The sequence below is a fragment of the Theropithecus gelada genome, chromosome 14, assembly GCF_003255815.1.
Source record: "Theropithecus gelada isolate Dixy chromosome 14, Tgel_1.0, whole genome shotgun sequence".
Classification (NCBI taxonomy): domain Eukaryota; kingdom Metazoa; phylum Chordata; class Mammalia; order Primates; family Cercopithecidae; genus Theropithecus; species Theropithecus gelada.
In genome coordinates this window covers 81,672,229-81,693,730 of record NC_037682.1, presented here as the reverse complement: position 1 = coordinate 81,693,730, position 21,502 = coordinate 81,672,229, and the positions used below count along the sequence as shown (strand labels likewise).

Below are 21,502 nucleotides of genomic sequence, written 5' to 3'. Positions count from 1 at the left end.
CTTTTCACTGCTCAATACATTTTAGTGTTCTTCAATTTCACACTTCACACTTCAACTTCTTCAAGAGATCACATTCATTTAAGATTTTTAAAGTATAATTTATATTTTTTAGCTATTTTAAATTAAATTGATTCATTATACTTTCTGCTATCATATACTATTTGGTCATTTCTGTTTAGCTTCAATCTGGTAATATTAATACTATTTTTAAATAAAAAATTATTGTTAATTTTTGGTATATATAAGTGATGCAGTTATATCACTGTAAATAATAAAGAAGGAGAATATTAATAAAGAAAGCCCAAAGTGCAAAAACATAAGGAAAATAATTTCACAATATCAAAATTAAGAATCTTGTTTCAACAAAGGAAAACACAGATAGACTGAACAAAAAAATGAAAAATTAGATGGGCAAAACTAATTTATGGTGGCAAAAATGTCAAAGAAAGATATCCTCTGGGGTGTGTAGAGCTGATTAAGAAGAAGCATAAGGGAATTTTCTGATGTAAAAGTAATATTCTGTACATTGATGGGGTGTGGATCATCCAGATGTAGGCATTTGTCAAAAATCAATAAATGTGCATTTGGGATTTGTGCATCTCATTGCAGTAAATTGTATCTTTTTTGGGATTTGTGCATCTCATTGCAGTAAATTGTATCTTTAAAAATACTATGAATAAAATATAATCAATATTCCTCCTTCTTACTAAGACATTCTCATTACTTAAATGTGGAAAAAATTAATTGGATTACATCAAAAGTCCCTTTATGACCCTTTAATTATTGGCTGAATGTATGAAGTGAAGGAAGGCTTGTTTTTGTCATTTTTATTTTGTTGCACTGTGTTTTTACCTCTGGCATTCCTTGAGGAGAGAAAGCACTGAAAGGTGGTACAATATCTGAAACATTTTCATATCCTGCAGGAGGTGGTTCAAATAATGATGTGTTGAAAATCTAAAGAAACAAAATATTATAATCAAAAGTAAATCAGTTAAAGTTTGATTACTATAATCAAACATAAACAAATGCATATTATCTTTTATGTCAGTAGAGGGTGAATGAATCCTTCAGGATTTTGATGATAATATCAGATACCCAGCACTGTGCTAGAAGTTGTGAGGAATTCATGAGATGAATAAATCACAGACTTTGTCCTCAAAATGGTAAGATCTATTCAAGGAAACAAAGCTAAAAACCCCCACCAATAACTAAAAATCAACCAAACAAAAAACAACAATCATAAAATAAGTAAGTACTATAGAAAGAAAAGCTCAGAAGAGGTAAAAAGATACTCTTCCGAAAGGAATATTGTGTACTATAACCTGTATACTGATAGAAGGAAGAATTAGAAATTGATTTTTTGTAAGTGGCATACATACCAAGCTAGTGTAAATAAAAGCCTAAATATGTAGTTGCTTCACAGAAGGTTAGAAGTAAATTAACCTCATGAATTTCTTGAGAGAACTTGTAAGGACTAGCTTTTGATTTTGGAGAAAAATTTTAATCCCCAAATACAAAGTAACTTTGTTTGGTAATCTCAATCATTATAATAGTGCTTAATTACCTAGGAACAGAGTAAATATTAAATTTACTTTAAAAAAGTACATGATTGGGGAATCCACAATTGGCCATATCTAGATTCTCTGAACAGCATATGCACTGAAAAGAATGAAAAACACTGAACCAAATACATGTCTTTTTAAGTTTATAATTAAATTTGAAAAAATAGTAAGGAATATTCAGAAGCAAAAAATACAATGAAAGCAAGAATCCTCAGAGGCAGCATGGAAGTTGGCTTTGCCTTAGGTGGATCTATCAAAGCCTATGGCCCCATGAAAAGGATTCAGGAGTTAGTCTAAAACTGGTTCACATAATGGAATCTAGCAGAAGACTGTGCATAAAGCTGGTCTAAGTACAACAATATCCTGGCCAGGCGCGGTGGCTCACGCCTGTAATTCCAGCACTTTGGGAGACTGGGAGCCCAAGGTGGGTGGATCACAAGGTCAGGAGCTTGAGACCAGCCTGACCAACATGGTGAAACCCCATCTCTACTAAAAATACAAAATTAGCCGGGCGTGGCGGCATGTGCCTGTAATCCCAGCTACTCAGGAGGCTGAGACAGGAGAATCACTTGAACCTGCGAGGCAAGTTTGCAGTGAGCGGAGATTGCTGCCACTGCACTCCAGCCTGGGTGACAAAATAATAATAATAATAATAATAATAATAATAATAATAATAATAATAAAATCCTTCAGGGTTAAGGATAAATTCAAAATAAACTTGCTCCATGGAAAGTAATGGCTTAAGGTAAAGCAGGAAAAAAGGGTTCCAGATAATTCATAACCCTGCAAATTTCCATTCACTATTTATACAGTATGCCTCAAGCTAAAATATTTATTTTAAAGCAGTGCCAGGTTTGTAGTGCTCCCTGGGGCCTAAGAGAAATGATCAGGAGGAATCAGTCTTCAACTTAGCTTTAAATAATTCCCAAATTCTAAGGGAGAAGAACTCAGAGCCACAAAATCACCAAACACCTCCAAAGTACTATGGAAAAGAGCCAACAGAAAGAACAGAGTAAAATTACAGCTGCAAAGACTGTATTTATGGTATGTATCATACACATGATATTGAACTAAAATTTAAATAAAAATTAAAGCCAGGCTGGGCACAGTGGCTCATGCCTGTAACATTGGCACTTTGGGAGGCCAAGGCAGGTGAATCTCCTGAGGTCGGGAGTTCAAGACCAGCCTGGCCAACCTGGGGAAACCCTGTCTCTACTAAAATTGCAAAATTAGCGGGACATGGTGCACCTGTAGTCCCAGATACTTGGGTGGCTGAGGCAGGAGAATCACTTGAACCTGGGAGGTGGAGGTTGCAGTGAGCCAAGATCGTGCCACTGCAGTCCAGCCTGGGCAACAAGAGCGAAACTTCGTCTCAAAAAAAAAAAAAAAAAAGTTAAGGCCAGGTGCGGTAGCTCATGCTTGTAATGCCAACACTTTTTGGAGGCCGACGCAGGTAGATCACTTGAGGTCAGGAGTTCCAGAGCAAAACTTCCTCTCTACCAAAACCTCCTCTCCAAAAATACAAAAATTAGCCAGGTGTGGTGGCACACACCTTTAGTCCCAGCTACTTGGGAAGCTGAGGCAGGAGAATCGCTTGAACCTGGAAGGCAGAGGTTGCAGTTAGCCGAGATTACACCACTTCATTCCAGCTTGGGCGACAGAGAGAGACTCCGTCTCAAAAAGAAAAACAAAAAAAAAACAAAAAAACAAAACAAAAAAAACAGTAGCAATGGAATCCATAATTCAGTAGAATATTGTCTCCCTGGTTTTGAGCAACAATTACTGTCAAACTGCAAATTTGTGTCCTACAAAATCATTCTTCCTTTGAGAATGAATATGAAAAACACATTTTTCCACCAAATTTTAACAGTTTTGGGTCGACAGGTGTTCACTTAAAACAAAGAACATTTGTAAACAATATTGTTCAATAAACAAAACAATACCATACAACAAATGAAGCCGCTAAAAGAATCTCTAAAATGATGCAAGAGAATCAGAAAGGAAAGATATTGCAAATGTGTGGTAAAAATTAAATGAGGACTGTATATGATAATAATAATGTATTACTATCATAATAACAAACACATTTTTCAAGTTTATGAAACAAGATTGAATTAAAATTATGCATATAAATTGGTAATATATGACGAAAGTGAAAGTATTCTAAGGTTTATATATTGTAGAAACATTGATTGAATTATGACACCAAAGCTTTAGGGGAAAAAAGGAAGAGTAAAATTCATACTAGAGGAAGGTAAAAGTGACCTAAATATTGTATATCAGAATTATAAAAAATGAAAATGGAAAAAAGAATAATTAAAAAGCATAGTATGTCAGACTAAATAAAATTAGCTGTGTACCAGTTGACAAGGAGTGAAATAAACCTAGGCAAGTTTAAAAGTAACAAAACTGAAAAAGAAATACCAAACAAATATTAGCTTTAAAAAAAATTTTAGGGCAAAGTCAAATAACATTACAAAGAGATAAGGAAGGCTACTACATAAGTGTAAGTCTGTCATTTCATCAACAATTCTAATTTTGTTTACATACGACAATAGGTCCCCAAATTATAGATAACATAAATTTATGAAATTATAAATTATATATATAATATAACATAGACACCACTATAGTGAGGTGAGATAATTTAACATTTATTTCTAATTAATAAAGGAAGCAGACAAAATGAGAGCACGTTAAGGATAATGGAGATTTCAGCCAAATAATAAACAAACTCAAACTAATGTACAAATATAAAATGTTACCCCAAACAACCATCAAATTACATGTTTTTCCCAAAGAAACACAGAACATTTATAAAAATTGAGCACATGTTAGGCTCCAAAGGAAGCCTCAACAATTGTCAAAGGATTAGTGTCCTACAAACCACATTATTTGATCTCAATATATTCAATTTAGAGATCAGATCAAACAAACAACAAGAACAATGTTTACATTCAGAATTTAAAAAAAGACTTGTAAATAGTTCCAGGATCAAAGAAGAAAATACAGAAATTAAAAAATATTTAGATGCTAATCATAACTAAACTACTCCTAATCCAAATTTATGAGATGTAGTTGAAGTGGAAAGGGAAGATAAAGGGAAAATTTATGGCTCTACATACTCATATTAGAAATGAAGAGACTCAACATCAGTAAATTAAGCATTCTATTGAGGATTTTACAAAGAACAGCAACGTAAACACAAAGAAGATAAAAGAGGTAATTATAAAACAAGAACAGAATTAATAAAATATAAAGCAAAGATAGATGAGAAAAGATTGCCAAAGCCAAATTTTATTCTTTGGATACACTAGTAAATTCGACATATCCCTCTCAGGAGCAATAAGAAAATAATATAGCAAAAGTACAAATAAATAATATCAATTATCAAAAAGAGGCACATCTACAGATGCCGAACAGATTAAAAAAGATAAGAAAATACCAGGAACAACTATACTATAAATGTGAAAGCTTACATGAAATGGAAAATGCATTTTAAATAAAACTTACAAAAACTGAAATAAGAATACATTTTTTAGAAAATCGGCCAGGCACGGTGGCTCACGCCTGTAATCCCAGAACTTTGGGAGGCCGAGGCAGGTGGATTATGAGGTCAGGAGTTCAAGACCAGCCTGGCCAACATAGTGAACTCATGTCTCGACTAATAATATAAAAATTTGCCTGGTGTGGTGGCACGTGCCTGTAGTCCCAGCTACTCGGGAGGCTGAGGCAGGAGAATCGCTTGAATTGGGGAGGCAGAGATTGCAGTGAGCCGAGACCATGCCATTATACTCCAGCCTGGGTGACAGAGTGAGATTCAGTCAAAAATTTAAAAAAAAAGTATAGTTGTCTAGCCATATAACAATAAAGTCATATATCAAACAATAAAAATTGTTATATGACATAAAATTATCATATGACAAACAATAAAGCCATTTAACAAACAATAAAAATTATTATATAACATAAAATAGTCATATAACAACCAATAAAGAAATTAAACCAGTAGTTTAAATTTTTCCACAATAGAGTCAAGGCCAACTGGTTTTCCTTGAGTTGGAAAGGTTAAAGGAAGAGATAATTTAATTACAACAAAACCTATTTCAGAAAATATTAAAAGCCCAACTCATTTTAGAAGGCAAGCATAATATTGAAATTATAGCTCAACAAACAGATTGCAAACACACAGACTAAACATGCTCTGAGTATAAACAGAATATATATCAATATATGGATTTAAAACTCTAATGCTAATATTACAAGTTCAAAAAATGTAAGATTATTCTAACATTAGAATATCACTGAATGTGATCTTCAGATCCAGAAAGAAAAATTGCATGCTGATCTCAAAGAAAAATGTGTTTAATATAAATCCATATAGCAAAAAATTTTAGAATATGTGGAAAGGATGTACATTAAGATAACCAGAAAAATAAAACAGTAAATATCATAATTAATGGTGAAAAAGAATTAAAAGTATTTCCTTCAAGACCAGAAGAAAGTTAAGGATATCTGGTATCAAAACTTCTTTTCAACATTATACTGTATAGGTCTTGCTCAGTGCAGTAATACAAATGGGAGGGATTTGGAGATGAGGAATGGATCTGGGCAGATTTTACATTGTACTAACTAGAGCAGTAGTTATTTCCCTTTTCTGCGACTGATAGAAGCTAAAATGAAACCATATCAACTACTACTTGCCAAATCCCCACATCTTCTGAATTTCCCATGTTTTTTCTGTGATTCACATATGAACTCATCTGAATCACTAGGTAAGATTAAAAGAAAAATTATGCTGAGGTGCAATAAAAATCAATAAAGGAACAAAGTCGTTATATAAGCAGGTCTTTCAGGCAAGGGAATATTCAAACTTGTCTCACTTGATTTGCCTTTATGGTAATCAATTTTGCAGCACCGCTATGCCACACTGAATTTTAAAGCAAGTTTATGAGCTATTCTAACAAGAAAAGTTTTTTAATGTCAAGGAAATGACTTTTTGGCTGACTTTATCAAAGATAGATTATATTTCAGTCTTAGAGTATTTTTTACTTTTCAAAAGGCACTAGTAGCCTCAAATTATATATTCTGAGTATAACTAAAACAATATTAGTTTACGATTTCTGTTTACATTTTGTGACATAAAGTCATTACATAGTTCAATCTTTATGGTATGTTATTTCTGCATAATCAAAGGTGAAACAATGTCTCTGTATACATTAAAAATATTTCTGGGGAGGCCGAGGCGGGCAGATCACGAGGTCAGGAGATCAAGACCATCCTGGCTAACACGGTGAAGCCCCCTCTCTACGAAAAATACAAAAAAATTAGCCGGGCGCGGTGGCGGGCGCCTATAGTCCCAGCTACTGGGGAGGCTGAGGCAGGAGAATGGCGTGAACCCGGGAAGTGGAGCTTACAGTGAGCCGAGATCGCGCCACTGCACTCCAGCCTGGACGACAAAGCGAGACAGCGTCTCAATAAATAAATAAATAAATAAATAAATAAATAAATAAATAAAATAAAATAAAAAATAAAAAATTCTGATAGGATCCACAAAATACTAATCATATTTGGCTGGGAGCAGTGGCTCACACCTGTAATCCCAGCACTTCGGGAGGCCAAGGCGGGCAAATCACGAGGTCAGGAGATCGAGACCACCCTGGCTAACACGGTGAAACCCCGTTTCTATTAAAAATACAAAAAATTAGGCGGGCGTGGCGGTGTGCGCCTGTAGTCCCAGCTGCTGGGGAGGCTGAAGCAGGAGAATGGCGTGAGCCTGGGAGGCGAAGCTTGCAGTGAACCGAGATCGCACCACTGCACTCCAGCCTGGGAGACAGAGCGAGACTCCGTCTCAAAAAAAATACTAATCATATTTGTTGCCTATAGGATGGAGAACTTGTCTGTTTTGTGTAGGGGTATAAAAGGAATCACAGTTTACCACATAGCTCAGCTGTGAATTTTTATTCATACCAATTAAATTATACTGGGAGATGGAAGATAGTAAGAGAACATGGTGGTTGGGGCCAAGGGATGAACAGGGAGTTGACTTGTCACAATGTCAATAGATAATGCCTGCATCTGAAATAAAAGCATATAAGCATGTAGTTTACAGAAATAGATGTAAATATCAAAAGAATGAACTTATAGTTGAATAATGATTGCCTCTGGAAAGAGGAAAACAGAGAAAAAGCAAGGCACTCAGAAGAATTGTGTACATATATGAGTGTGTATATATATATATGTACATTGTGAGATTATGTACATATATAACTTGGATAAAAATAAAAAAGAACTAACGGTGTAATTTTAAAAAATTAAGAAACTAGGTATCTAACACTATCGGAAAATTTCCCAAATGAAACTTTTACATGATTCATTTTGTATTCTCTAAAAGGCTTTGGTAACATTATGAATGCTCATAATACAAAAATAAGTAATGCAATAAAATAATCAATGATACAATCAAAACTGGAAAGTGAGGAGGAAGGAAAAAAGAAGAAAAAAACGACAACATTAGCAAGACTCCACCTTAAAAAAATAAACTAAAATATATTATATGTTTGTTCTTTTCCACATTGTACCTAGACAATTCCCAAATTTGACAGATCAAAACAGAGGTTTAAGCATATGTATACTTTTTAACATTGTCAATATTTTATATCTTTAAATAATTTTTCGGAACATATTTTAAAGATCCCTTGGTATTTAACAGTATAGATATGCCACCCCTTATTTAACAACCTGAGGCTCTATGATGTGTAATGGTATTCCATTTTAAATATAATATATTTTAGGGGTTTTTTGTTTGTTTTTCTTTTTTTTTTTTTTCTTTTCTTTTAAAGTGGAGTCTTGCTATGTTGTTCAAGCTGGTCTGCAACTCCTGGCTCAAGCTATTATCCTATCTCAGCCTCCCAAGTAGCTGAGATTAGGGGAACATGCCACCACGCCTGGCTTAATAATATTTTTTAAAGTTTTATTGTTAACTACTATAATTGAGAACAGCAGTTAATATGAAAAGCTCCAATCACATTAGGAAATTCGGTATGGAATTATATCACTGACTGTAAAACATAACAACATATTTATCATTAAGAAGAGACTGATTCATTAGTCAATAAAGGAGGTTATTGACCTATAATGAAAAAAAATTAAATATGTACTTACATCACATGACATTTTCAGTTCACTGATTAAACTGGACATATTTCAAGCTATAGTAATTAAGAATGCCCAGTAATAAAAGGACTAAAGGAAGTTACCTAAATTGAAATGGACTCTTCTACATACGGTAGCTCCAAAACTAAGGTATGTTAAGTAGGGATGAATGTATGTTATATTTTGTGATCTTTCATATTGAACATATCATCATAATAAATATATCAATTTATCTGCATTGTCTTCTGTTTCTTAAGTATATGCCCCAACTTGCAAACAAGATTGCAAATTCTTTAAATACCATGCTAAAGACCTTGCCTCCAAACTTGTCCTCTCCAAATGTCCACACACAAATTCTTCGCACAGAGCTCAACCTGATCAATTGAGACATAATCATTAAGTACCAATAAAAACTTGCTGGGTCAAACTGCATACTGGATCCCTGAATTTCCCAGCAACTCCAAATCTGTGCAGTGTCTTTATAAATTAAACATATCAAAAATGTATCTGTTGGCCAGGCGCGGTGGCTCATACCTGTAATTCCAGTACTTTGGGAGGCTGAGGCAGGTGGATACCTGAGGTCAGGAGTTCAAGACTACCCTGGCCAACATGGCAAAACCCCATCTCTACTAAAAATACAAAAATTAGCTGGGCATGGTGGTGCACACCTGTAATCCCAGCTACTCAGGAGGCTGAGGAAGGAGAATCACTTGAACATGGGAGGTGGAGGTTGCAGTAAGCCGAGATGGCACCACTGCACTCCAGCCTGCCCGACAGGAGTGAAACTCAATCTGAAAAAAAAAAAAAAAAAGAATCTCTTTTATAAAGTGTCTCTTTTTATGCTTGTAAGTTCACAAGTATATCATATTTGATATTAGTGTGTAGTACTAAAAACAAGAAAACAGCAACTCTTATCAAGCATTAATTTCTCAGAATCTTTCTAAAACACATAAAACTCAAACATCATAGGAAATTAGTTGACATGGATAATGAGATAGTAAAGGTATTCACAAGATCCAATAATACTGATTTCTATTAATATTTAGAGATGGGATAGAACATTATTTCATAGAAGTATTTGAAAAAGAATAAATGGGGGCAATGTTTCTTTTATTTATTTATTTGTTTATTTATTACCTCATTTCCATCTTCATTAATTATTGAGATGTAGTTGGGATGAGTCTTATTTGGGTAGGACAACAGGACATCATAATGAGTTAGCTCAACAGAATCCAGGCCAAATTCTTTCCACTGGGATTGAATTTGCTTTGCAAGTTGAAAGTTTTGTTCTGTTCCTGCTAAATGTGGTATCTGTGTAAAATTACTAGTGAACAAAAATTGAAACTGGTTAGATATTAATGTTTAATCAACTTTTATTCCAAATCAACAAAATAAAGCAGAGTTACACAAAAATACTTTGAAATGTGGTATGTTAAAACATTAAAGTGGTACTATTATTGCATGAAATAGATTTTCAAAGTCTGCTTTGAAATTTTTATGTTCTAATTTGTACTAAATCAAGAGAAAAATTGATCTTTGTATCATTATGTGTAATCCTATGACTATAGCATCATATGGTAGATTAATAAAGTGTCATATTCTTTCTTAAGACCTATACTTCTTGGAACTTACATGGAATTATCTGTCTATATCACTGTGTAAATTATTGAAACAGACAAAAATATTTTATCCCAAAGACCAAGGTGTGACATGGCAAGAATTACTAATAATTACACTTATTTAAATAGTGAGAATTATACACAAGCGATAAACTGTTTGACTAGCAACCATTTATAAAGTATCTTCATCAAAGAATAATCTGAACATACTGACACAAGTTCAGAATGAATCTCTTGCACTTCATCTATAATACAGAGTAACACACTTAAAATCAATGACAGTAATTAGTCTGAAGAATAATATCTTTAACAAAGAAATTATGTGGCCAAAATTTGGCTACCAGGAATATTTTCAGTAGACTAATTTCTCATTTAATATATTTAGATTCTGGTGCTTTTGATTGTTTTAAATTTCTCCCTCCTGGGAAATTTCTTGTTTCCCTGAAGAGCTCATTGGTTAGTATTTTTAACTTAAGCCCTTAAATATAAGACAAGATATTATGTAGTATGAAAATATGTATATATATATATAGTTCATAAACTTTTGGAACTTCATAAATTTCTAGTTTTAAATATGTAGTTTTATAAAATCAACATAATTCCATCCTTATGATGACTTTAAAAAAGAAAAAAACTAATAACCAACACGGCTATGATAATCCCAGTTTCAAGTTTCATTCTACCATGTGTTTTAATTTTTTTCATTTGGTGAATCAACAATGAATTAAAGTAACTCAATTTTTTAAAACTGGAATTTCCTGTAACTTGTTTACTTTTAATAATTATATTAAAGTTATTTAAATTGTATTTATAAAAATAGTATTAAAATCCTCATTTGGTAAATGTTTAGGGGCAAACTATCTTACACAGAATTTCTAATATGGAAAATATTGTAACAAAAAGAGCACAAACATAAGAGCAGCTAAGGAGTCTCTATCCCTTATCAGTGAGCACCTGCAGGGAAAACAGAAAAACAGCCAACATGTCACTATTTTCTTGAATATTACAAAGATCACAAACTGCAATGTAACTAATGTAGGATGCAGATTTCCCCAAGTGCCAGCTATACCTCTGTCCCTACAAGCAAAAGGAATTACTATGGAGAATCTTGAACCTACTCACAAAAAAGCAGGAGAAAATCATTATAAGGCTCTGCTACTATAAGTGAATTTTCCTGTAACAGTCTTGTCACTACCAACTAGGAAACAACATTTTGCTGTTATCAGGGTTGGCACTCACTCATTTGAACAAAACACGTCCTGGAAAAGATTAGTACGAAAAAAAGATCCAATGCAAATACTAAATAAAATAATTAGCATAAATCCTGTAAGTGGTATAATACAGGTGTTATCATTAACTCAGTATGTAACCCCAGCTGTGTCTTGAATTTCTCATCTGTACATGGGGAGAACATCACTATCTCGTTACTTCACAAAGACTTGAGGCTCAATTAGATTGTGTATTAAATAGCACTTCTCAATGATTTTAATCACTTGAGATGTTGTGTCACAAGTGATTGAACCTACTAGAATATCAAATTTTGCAAAAAATAAATAAATAAGAATAATAATAAAAAAATGCGAATTTACAAATTTTCCCAAATAGCCAAATTCTGTTTATAGATCACTGTAGGGCTGAGTTTAAATGTGTTTCTAGTATTGTCACATTATCTCAATTTTTTTTTTGCTTTTTTTTTTGTAAGAGGCAGAGTCTCATTCTGTTGCCAGGCTGGAATACAGTGGTGGAATCATAGCTCACTAAAACCTGGAACTCCAGCCTCCTGAGTAGATAGGACTACAGGCACATGCCATCATGCCCAGATAATTTTAAGAAATATTTTGTAGCGACAGAGTCTCGCTATGTTGCCCAGGCTGGTCTCAAACTCCTGAACTTAAGGAATCTGCCTGCCTTGTCCTCCCAAAGGGCTGGGATTACATGGGTGAGCCATTATGCCCGACTACATTTCTCAGTTCTTAAAGAGAGCTATTGTTATTTCTGTTTTAGTACATTTCATCTTGTTTACAAATAATTTGGCAATGTTTCCAAGAGTTAAAGATGACTTGAACGCATTTAGTAAAAGGTGGAATTAGCTGAGCATGGTGGCATGTGCCTGTAGTGCTACCTGCTAGGGAGGCTAGAGCTCCAAGCTTCAGTGAGCTATGATTGTGCCACTGTACTCCAGCCTGGCAACAGAGTGAGACCCTGTCTGAAAAATGAAACAATAATAATAATAATAATTGAGATAATGTGACAATACTTGGAACATATTTAAACTAGTCTGACAGAGATCTACCAGTTGATTTTTGCTATTCTGAAAAATGTGTAAATTTTTATTCTTACCTTTTTTTTAAACACAATTTGATATTCTAGTATCAATAAATGATTTGTGACACACATCTCAAGTGATGAAAAAATTGAGAAGTATAGTTTAATATGTGATTTCACTGGGCCTATATATCTGTATTCAAATACAGACCAGTAAAATTCTGAGACCAAAAGTCTAAAACACCTTTTAAAACAATCTTATCTTGCAAAACAAGGTGGAAAAGGAAAAATCCCTCTAGAGATGCAAAATGGTAAACAGATCTGTGAATTCAACTGGATGTTTTCAAAGAAGGGAAAACACATACAACCCTGTACCTCAAGGCAGAATGAAAAAAAAAAAAATGCTCCTAATTAATCCTCCCATTCACTACTGAGGCAGATATTTCAGAAACAGTGGGGGCTTTTACGAGCAGAACAAAGGATTATAAAGAGGGACAAGATGGAAGGTCAGAGGCTTTAATAGTCCCTGACCCATGGGTATATTTTAATTAAAAGCTCTCTGAGGGACAAATGGCAAATTGGAAATCTAGAGAGTTTAGGAGGCTTCTGGAGATTCTGTCGTCCTTGGAGGAATGAGAGGGAATTCTTTCAATTTCTTTATTTTGTGTGTTTATGCTGAATATCATCCGGGTAGAGGAGCTTGGTTAGGGACATGGAGAATAAACAAGAAGCTGAGTGCTTAATCTTGCTTGACGGTCCAAAAAGAGAAATAAAGAAAGGCATTTATTTTTCTTCTTTGTTGGTCAATCTATGTCACAAGTTAGTGTTACAGGTAGTTAGACAGGAGCAAGGCAGGAGAGGTCTCTCCCCCGGACCCACTAGAATGTCAGGTGATTGTTTGGTTCAGCAATTATCGCATTGTGTTGTTCGGTTCAGTAATTATCGCATTGTCTCTAAAAATGATTCGGCAGTGTCAGGGAGAGGCCAGTTCTTGATGGTCCCCACCTGCTAACACCAAACTGTTAACTGAATGCAGACTCCAGGGAGAAGCAACTTCCTGGGCATGCGTGTTAGAGACAAAAATGGTACAGTATAATCTTCCGGGTACACTCCACCAGAAAAAGGAAGAGCACCTCAGATGGGCCTGTGTATACTTTCCTACACACATTGCGGGCGCTCACTTCCCAAGGGTTAGCAGGGCTCTGCACATGAGGGCAGCCCAACCTAAGGGAAGAATCATGGGAAAGAGGCAAGCTTAAAAAAGTCCTAGGATCACAGTTAAGTGGGGCACTTGGCCTCTCACCTTCATGTGCCTGCTTGGCTCTCTTCCAAGCGTACCTTCCTTTCTTTCCTGTTATAAGGCCTTTCAAAATAAACTTCCATTCCTGCTCTGGAACTTGCCTCGGTCTCTTTTTCTGCTTTTGCCCCGAGTTGAATTCCTTCTTCTGAAGAAGCAAGGACTGAAGTTGCTACTGACTTTACAGATAGGCTACCAGTAAATTGGAGTAACTTGCATCTCTTCCACCACTAACATTAGGAAAGGAAGAAAGCTGGAACGGCAGCTCTGTCCAGGAGTAAAGACCATACCTTGCCAGACCTCCACTTTTATTATACCTACTATATATTATTATAGTAGAAAAAGCGCAGAGGAGGAGTTTCCACAAAGATAAAGAAGTTCGAGCTTCAGAGTCTCACATTTAAAAGGTCCTTTCAAAGACCTCAAAGTTATCCTATCAATTTTTATTTATACTTTTAATTCTGCTGTAATTAATACAAATATATATGTGTTTGTATGATTATATGTGTGCACATCTATGCACACCTATGTGTGTGTGTGTAAAATGGTCTTTTAGAATTACAACCTTTATTCACCAGGGAATCCTGCAATCATTAGAAGGACTTCAAGTATTTTTTGACACATGAGCTAAGTCAATTTGTAAAAATTCACAAAAGGATCTCATGCTTTGAAAAAAACAAGTATTCTGGGCTGGGTGCAGAGACTCACGCTGGTAATCCCAGCACTTTGGGAAGCCGACGCGGGCAGATCACCTGAGGTCGAGAGTTTGAGACCAGCTTGACCAACATGGAGAAACCCCGTCTCTACTAAAAATACAAAATTAGCTGGGTGTGGTGGGACATGCCTGTAATCCCAACTACTCAGGAGGCTGAGGCAGGAGAATTGCTTGAATCTGGGAGACAGAGGTTGCAGTTTGCTGAGATCACGCCATTGCACTCCAGCCTGGGCAACAAGTGCAAAACTCCATCAAGAAAGAAAGAAGAGAGAAAGAGAGAGAGAAAGAAAGAGAGAAAGAGAAACAAAAGAAAGAAAGAAAGAAAGAAAGAAAGAAAGAAAGAAAGAAAGAAAGAAAGAAAGAAAGAAAGAAAGAAAGAAAGAAAGAAAAGTATTCTAATCAATTATATATAGTAATTCTACATAAGTATTTTCTTTTCAGTTGCTTTTTCAATTTACTTATTTATCTCTTTTGTTCTACACTGAAAACAGCTATTTCAGGAAGTAGGGAACTAGTTTTTAAAATATGCCAAATATATGCTCTTTGACTTCATTCATATCATAATAAGATCATTATTCCCATTTTACAGATGTGGAAAAGAGAGCTCAGAAAGTTTAAGTATTCATCTAAAGTATTAATAGACAAAGATAGAATTCAAACTCAATTCTAACTCAAAGTCTTTTTTTTAAAGGATGAATCTTTCTCTAAAGGATGAATCAGCAAACTAGGTTCCACTGGCCAAATCTGGCCCACTAACTGTTTCTGTATAGTCCACAAGCTAAGAATAGTTTTTATATTTTAAATCGGTTTTAAAAATAATAATGTTTTTGACACATCAATTATATGAAATCCAAATTTCAGTGCCCATAAGAAAAGTTTTATCAGAACTGACAGACTGTTTATGTATTTTCTATGACTTCTTTTGTGCTGCAATAGTAGAGCTGACTAGCTGTGACACAGATCAGCTGGCCTACAAAGGATGGCCCTTTTACAGAAAAAGTTTGCTGACTCCTGCTCTAAACCTCTGTAATGACAAACTTTAGCTGAAAGTATAGTCCTCCTCAGATGAAATGTGATACAAGATCTTTAATAAATAAAACTTTAAGGAAAAAAGGCCAGTTCCTATATATAAAATATTGGACCAAAACAGAATGATAAATTTTTCTAACAACTTGTCCGTATAAACTTTTGAGAAAGTGCTTACTGTAAGAACTTCTTGATGTTCTCAGCTTTCAGTTCATCCAAAAATGCTTTCATATTATGCTTTGGAGTAATGTTAGTAGCTTCACTGGAGGATTTTATAAACCATCCTGAAAAATACATCCAAAAATAGGCATGAGATATGAGCCTATAGATAGGATTTATTATTCATTATTGTTGTATGTATCATTTGTAAAACACAAATTATCAACATTACTTCTGACATTGAGATTTTCCTGAAGTTTAATTTCTCTTGCTTACTTTCACTGAAAAAAAAATCATGCAAACAGATTTTTAAGTTACAAACCAAATGAAAAATATCTTTTATCTAACATCAATGATAGGTATTGCTGTTATTCTAAGAAATGTTTTATGAGATAATGAGTACCAAAATAAAATGCCATTAATGTTTCAACTAATGGGTATGAACAAGATCTTCTGAAAATGAAGGCAAAAAGGAGATCCACCTTCTACCTTCATAAAGCTTCTATCTTCCTCTGCTGACTCAGAATAAGCATTTAATACATTTTTATGATGAATTAACCATGAATATATTTCAAACATATAAATTATTTCCAAGTGTTGAAGGCAATTCAGACTTCTAATTTTCTCTGTTTCTGAAACTACAACAAACTGCTGTGAGAATTTGTGTTTCCAGTGAAGTAGGCTTGAGAAATCCAAGTTCAGACAGCTACAATGAAACTGCAATTTACCCAACCTCTCTGCCAGACATCCAGTGCATGCATAAGCAGCCAGAAGCAATGGATAGCTAGATCCTGCAATCATTAGACCTTACAGTTGGCTTTTAACCTGAAGGAGATAAGGCAATATTCCAGGGTTTATTTAGAGAAATTACAGGATCTGGGAATAAAATAGTTACAAAATTAGCACCCAACCAGCTTTCATGGAGCTTTCCAATTATAATTATGCTAGTTCTTAATCGCATGCATACAAATGGACATACATATATATATGCATATGAAAATACATGATTGGACGCAAACGGAAATAAGATTCCACCTGTGCATAAAACAAAAAGACTTGGATTAGAGTGAGGGATCAAGAAACAACACACTGAGGATGAGATGCTTGAACTGAGATCTGAAAAATGAACACAATAAAGAGGATGGAGGCCTGTAGCGGGAGGGGAGAGCAGAGAATCCTAGGGGGTGCGGGGCGGGCATCAATAAAGAACTCTTCTGTGTCAGCCACTGAGCAGGGAATACAGGGACGGAAGTGAGGGCAATACCAGGAAGACTAAAATCCTTTTAAGAGATGAAGAATGTTATGAGCACAGTGTGTGGTTCAAAAATCTTTTAGCAACCCCAAGGTGAAGCTAGTGGAAGAGACTGAATTTGTTTAAACCTATCTGGTCCATGCTCTGTTCTTCTAAATCCCAAAAGAGGGTCAAGAATTCTGAGCAGGAGTGAACTACCTGGTGATACCTCAGACTAGTCCTGTGCATTAAAGTCCAATGAGGAGCATCTTGGTAAAAGAAGAAATAAAGTGGCGAAAATCCCAGTACTGTGCTAGGAGATTTACATGCTATATTCTTTACTATTTCAATAATTTGCAGATAATATTATCCTCATCATAAAATAGGGAAACTAACGCTGAGAGGGACTCGGTAATTTGTTCAAGGCCACTAAAAAGTGGCAAAGTCAAAATTGGAATTTAATAAAAGAGTCTGAGCTCGCCTGTGCTGTTCTGCTTTTTTTTTTTAGAAAGTAGGATTAAGTCTGCAAATCAGTACACAGGAAAAACCGCAAAAGACCTGCTGGTAGAGATCTGTCCGGATCGCTGACCTGGTTCACACAGTTCCCAAACTTGCCTCTGTTACTTCCAAGGAAGAAAGAATGCACTGAGAGAAAAAAAAAAAAAAAAACTTCCTTTGCAGCAATGTCCTGAATTCTACCGTACACCTGAAACAGTACGACCCGATAAAAACCTTAAACAAGTCTTGGTGCGCAGCTCCCTGGGCGGCCTGGTTCAACAGCGCTCAGAGGTTGGCGCTCGTCCTAAACCCTTAAAAGTGCCTTGTCTTGCAGGGCCTCCAGCACGTGGAACCTTCCTACGCCTAGTTTCAGGTTCTCTCTGTCCTACCCTCAACCTGAGTGACTGTCCTCCAAGCAGCTTGTGGAGAACTCAGCCCTGCACCGTTCCCAGCTACCCTCCTCCTAACTCGAGGGGTGCTCACCCCACATTACCCCGACCTTAATCGCCGCCCCTGGGGAAGACCAGCAACGGGACCCCACTCCGCAGCCGACCCGCGAGTCCCAGCGCCGCAGCACCACAGGGAAGACTCTGAGGTTTGCTCGGCGAGGCGCGCCCCTACCGAAGAGGAAGCCGAGGAGAAAGAAGCCACTCGCCAGCACCAGTGCCCCAGCGCACAGCCAGCGCGGGCGGCGCGCGGTGGCCACAGCCGAGTCGGTTTCGTGCAGGAGATTCCACATCTTAGCGCGAGCAGAGTCGGCCTCCCGGGACCCGCGCCTGTGCTGCTGCTCCACTGCGCGCCGTCCGCCCACCACGGCGGGGTAAAGTCTCTCTCACACCAACGCCTCGCTTATCAGCCCTGGAGGCTGGAATTCGCTCCCGACCCTGGGGTCCAGTTTCTCCCCGGTAGCAGTGTTTCTAGAGTGAACTGAACCAATCGGAGCGCGCGAGAGGCAACATCTGCCTTCAGGAGAAGGAAACCCGGCCCCTTTCGAGAGGCGCCTTAAAAAAAAAAAAAAAAGTTTCTTGGAAAATGTACAGCTCTTGCTCAAAAATGAGAGGAAGAGAGACTCTCCTCTCTCCACTCCTATAATTATGAGGAACTTTTATCCAGCTCTGACATTCTGTAAAATCTTTACAATACTCTACTGAATTAAAGTAGAGCAGAGAAAGCCTCGCTTTTTTCCATAGTGAGGAATGGTTGTCATCAGCGTAAATCACCACCAGGCCCTTTCCCAGTGAATATTATTGTTATTAATAAACATGCAGGGTATTATCCTCCACTTACATTACAAAACAATTTTTTAAAGAAACAGGCTGGGCGTGGTGGCTCACCTGTAATCCCAGCACTTTGGGAGGCCGAGACGGGCAGATCACGAGGTCAAGAGATCGAGACCATCCTGGTCAACATGGTGAAACCCCGTCTCTACTAAAAATACGAAAATTAGCTGGACGTGGTGGCGGGCGCCTGTAGTCCCAGCTGCTCAGGATGCTGAGGCAGAAGAATCGCTTGAACTCGGGAGGCGGAGGTTGCAGTGAGCCGAGATCGCGCCACTGCACTCCAGCCTGGCGACAGAGTGAGACTCTGTTAAAAAAAAAAAAAAAAAAAAGAAAGAAAGAAAGAGAGAGAGAGAGGAAGGGAGGGAGGGAGGGAGGAAGGAAGGAAGGAAGGAAGGAAGGAAGGAAGGAAGGAAGGAAGGAACAAACGAACTTTATTTTCATATCCCAGTTATGTCTGGCTACTGTCTTACGTAATAGACATAAAATCAATCTTGGTTGAATAAACCAGATGAATCAATCATACAAAATTCTATACCTGCTATAAATTCTTAATAATAATAATAGTGATATTTCGAGGGAGAGAATAACTACATGCTTTTTAAAATAAACTGTGTTCTTATAATCCGTGAGAGAATCCGTGAATTGACTAAGAGTACTTTATGGAAGCACTGCTTTTAACAGAACCATGAGATACAGGTAAAATTTGACCCAGTGGAGATGAGAAGAAACACTAGGGGTGAGGGACCAGCTGAGTGGGCAAAGGAAGAAAACTCAAGGTATATTCAAGGAATAGCAAACAGTTTGCTTTGAGAAAGGGAAAGCACAGTATGAGTTAAGTGGAGAAAGATGGGATAGATTGTACAGTCTTGGGTCCTTCGATGAAGACTTTCTGAGCAAAGTGAAAAATTTGGGAAAATTAATTTGTCAACAATGAACCATGACAACTCCTAGATGACCTAGAGCAGGAAAGAAGGGAATTTCTTCATCTCTTTCTAACAAAATCCTGAATGTACTATATCTTTCCTAATGTTCCTATTGTCAAATCTCATCAGAGATAGCTAATAAGAGTGACTAATATTTAAAGAGCACTTATTATGAGTGATGCATGCTATGTATGTCACCTCATTTAGTCACCATTGGTACCCTGCAAGGTTTGTTAATTGATTAACTTTTGTGGAGTGCTAAGGAGTTAAAATGAAAAATGGGTTTAGCTGCCAGGAACAGAAACAGGGGTAGACGTAGATGGGAATGAATGTTCCAAGAATAGGGTCAACTGCAAATGGCTCACTTAGCACCCAAGCATCCTGTTACAAGCACCCAGCTCACAGCCCATCTGTACCCAAGCATCCTGTCTGCAAGCATTCAGCCTAAGGAGCACCCTTATAAAACTCCACTCCAGTCCCTGCCTCTTTGCAGACAGCCTTCCTCTGCTGTCTGGCCAGTTGCTCCCTTGCAATGTGTCTCCCCTTTTCTCTAAAAAAATATGCCTTTCTAAACTCATTACTGTCTTGGTATTAAGATAAAATTCTTTTACTATCTGCATGCCAGCCTCACACAGTTGTTGACCATGACAACTTTCTCAAGAAAACAATTGGCAGATGTTTGTTTTCTGAATCCCCCCGATAAACATTAGGCCATACTATACTTCCTTCTTTAACTATTGGAAAAAGATTGAAGATGACTCTTCATGTCAGAATTTGTAGAAACAAACATGAATTAAATCAAAGTATTATATTAATCTATGAGGTGTGTTCTAGAAAAAAATTAAAAAATTTTTAATTCCTCTTATTTCCAGCCTTTTACGCATATTTGCCTTTGAAAAATACTTAGTCAAGAAAAATCACTGGCTACTTTATTTATTAAATAAATTATTAAATAATAAATTTTAAAAATTTATTATTTAATAAATAAATTATTAGTCAAAATCTGGCTTTGTAACCTCAAACTCCTGGGCTCAAGCAATCCTCCCACCTCAGCCTGCCAAGTAGCAGAAGCTACAAACACCAGCCACCATGCCTTACTCATTTAAAAGATTTTTTTGTGGAGACAGGGTCTTGCCGTGTTGCCCAGGCTGATCGTGAACTGGTCACAAGCAATCCTCTTGTCTCAGCCTCCCTAAGCCCTGGGAATAAATACATGAGCCACTATGCCCAGCCTCCTTGGCTACTTTGTAATCTGTAAACATAGCATTCTTGAACTCTAAACTGCATGCTAAATAACACAACTCTAGAAGATAAAAATTCTAACTTATTTCTCCAAGTAATTTGATTTTTTAAAAATTTCAATCTTTTTAAATTGGGAGTGATTACATAGCATAGGCATTTATATTTGTTGAATTATTTTTGTCATACGTTAAAAATATGTTTACTTTATTGTATATAAAGTATAAATTTAAAAATTGATTTAAACAAAAAGATAGGGCCATAGATAAATAAGAATGTTCCCTAATGGTTCATCTGAATTCCATTGTTCCAAGTAATTAATTATCATTCTCCTTATGCTAACTTTACCTAAAGTAGGGGAATATTTGCAGAGGGAACTCTGTAGACAAATTTCTTTGCTTTGGAATTTTGAAAAATAGAAAATGTAGTAATACTGTTTCCAATTTAATGATGAAATGGAGTAATAACTGAACATATTTTAGGAAAAAATGCTTGTAATATTTAAATAAAATATATTTTTTTCTTCTGTTAAT

The 21,502-nt window shown here is 36.1% G+C and overlaps 1 protein-coding gene across 5 annotated transcripts in view; it reads right to left on the bottom strand.

Moving 5' to 3' along the window:
* The window catches only part of FOLH1B (folate hydrolase 1B), a 67,132-nt gene extending 48,610 nt beyond the window's left edge, over positions 1-18,522 (bottom strand). For 2 of the 5 annotated variants that reach the window (XM_025356042.1, XM_025356044.1), the window contains exons 1-5: positions 18,149-18,522; positions 16,527-16,623; positions 15,818-15,923; positions 9,855-10,041; positions 853-954 (exon numbers count right to left, since the gene is read on the bottom strand). In XM_025356042.1, the coding sequence (XP_025211827.1) occupies positions 853-954; positions 9,855-10,041; positions 15,818-15,923; positions 16,527-16,599 (468 nt within the window). In that variant the 5' untranslated portion in view covers positions 16,600-16,623; positions 18,149-18,522. The remainder of the gene's footprint in view (positions 1-852; positions 955-9,854; positions 10,042-15,817; positions 15,924-16,526; positions 16,624-18,148) is intronic. The other 3 variants (XM_025356043.1, XM_025356041.1, XM_025356045.1) reach the window with 2 other exon arrangements.
* Positions 18,523-21,502: the final 2,980 nt, after the last annotated feature.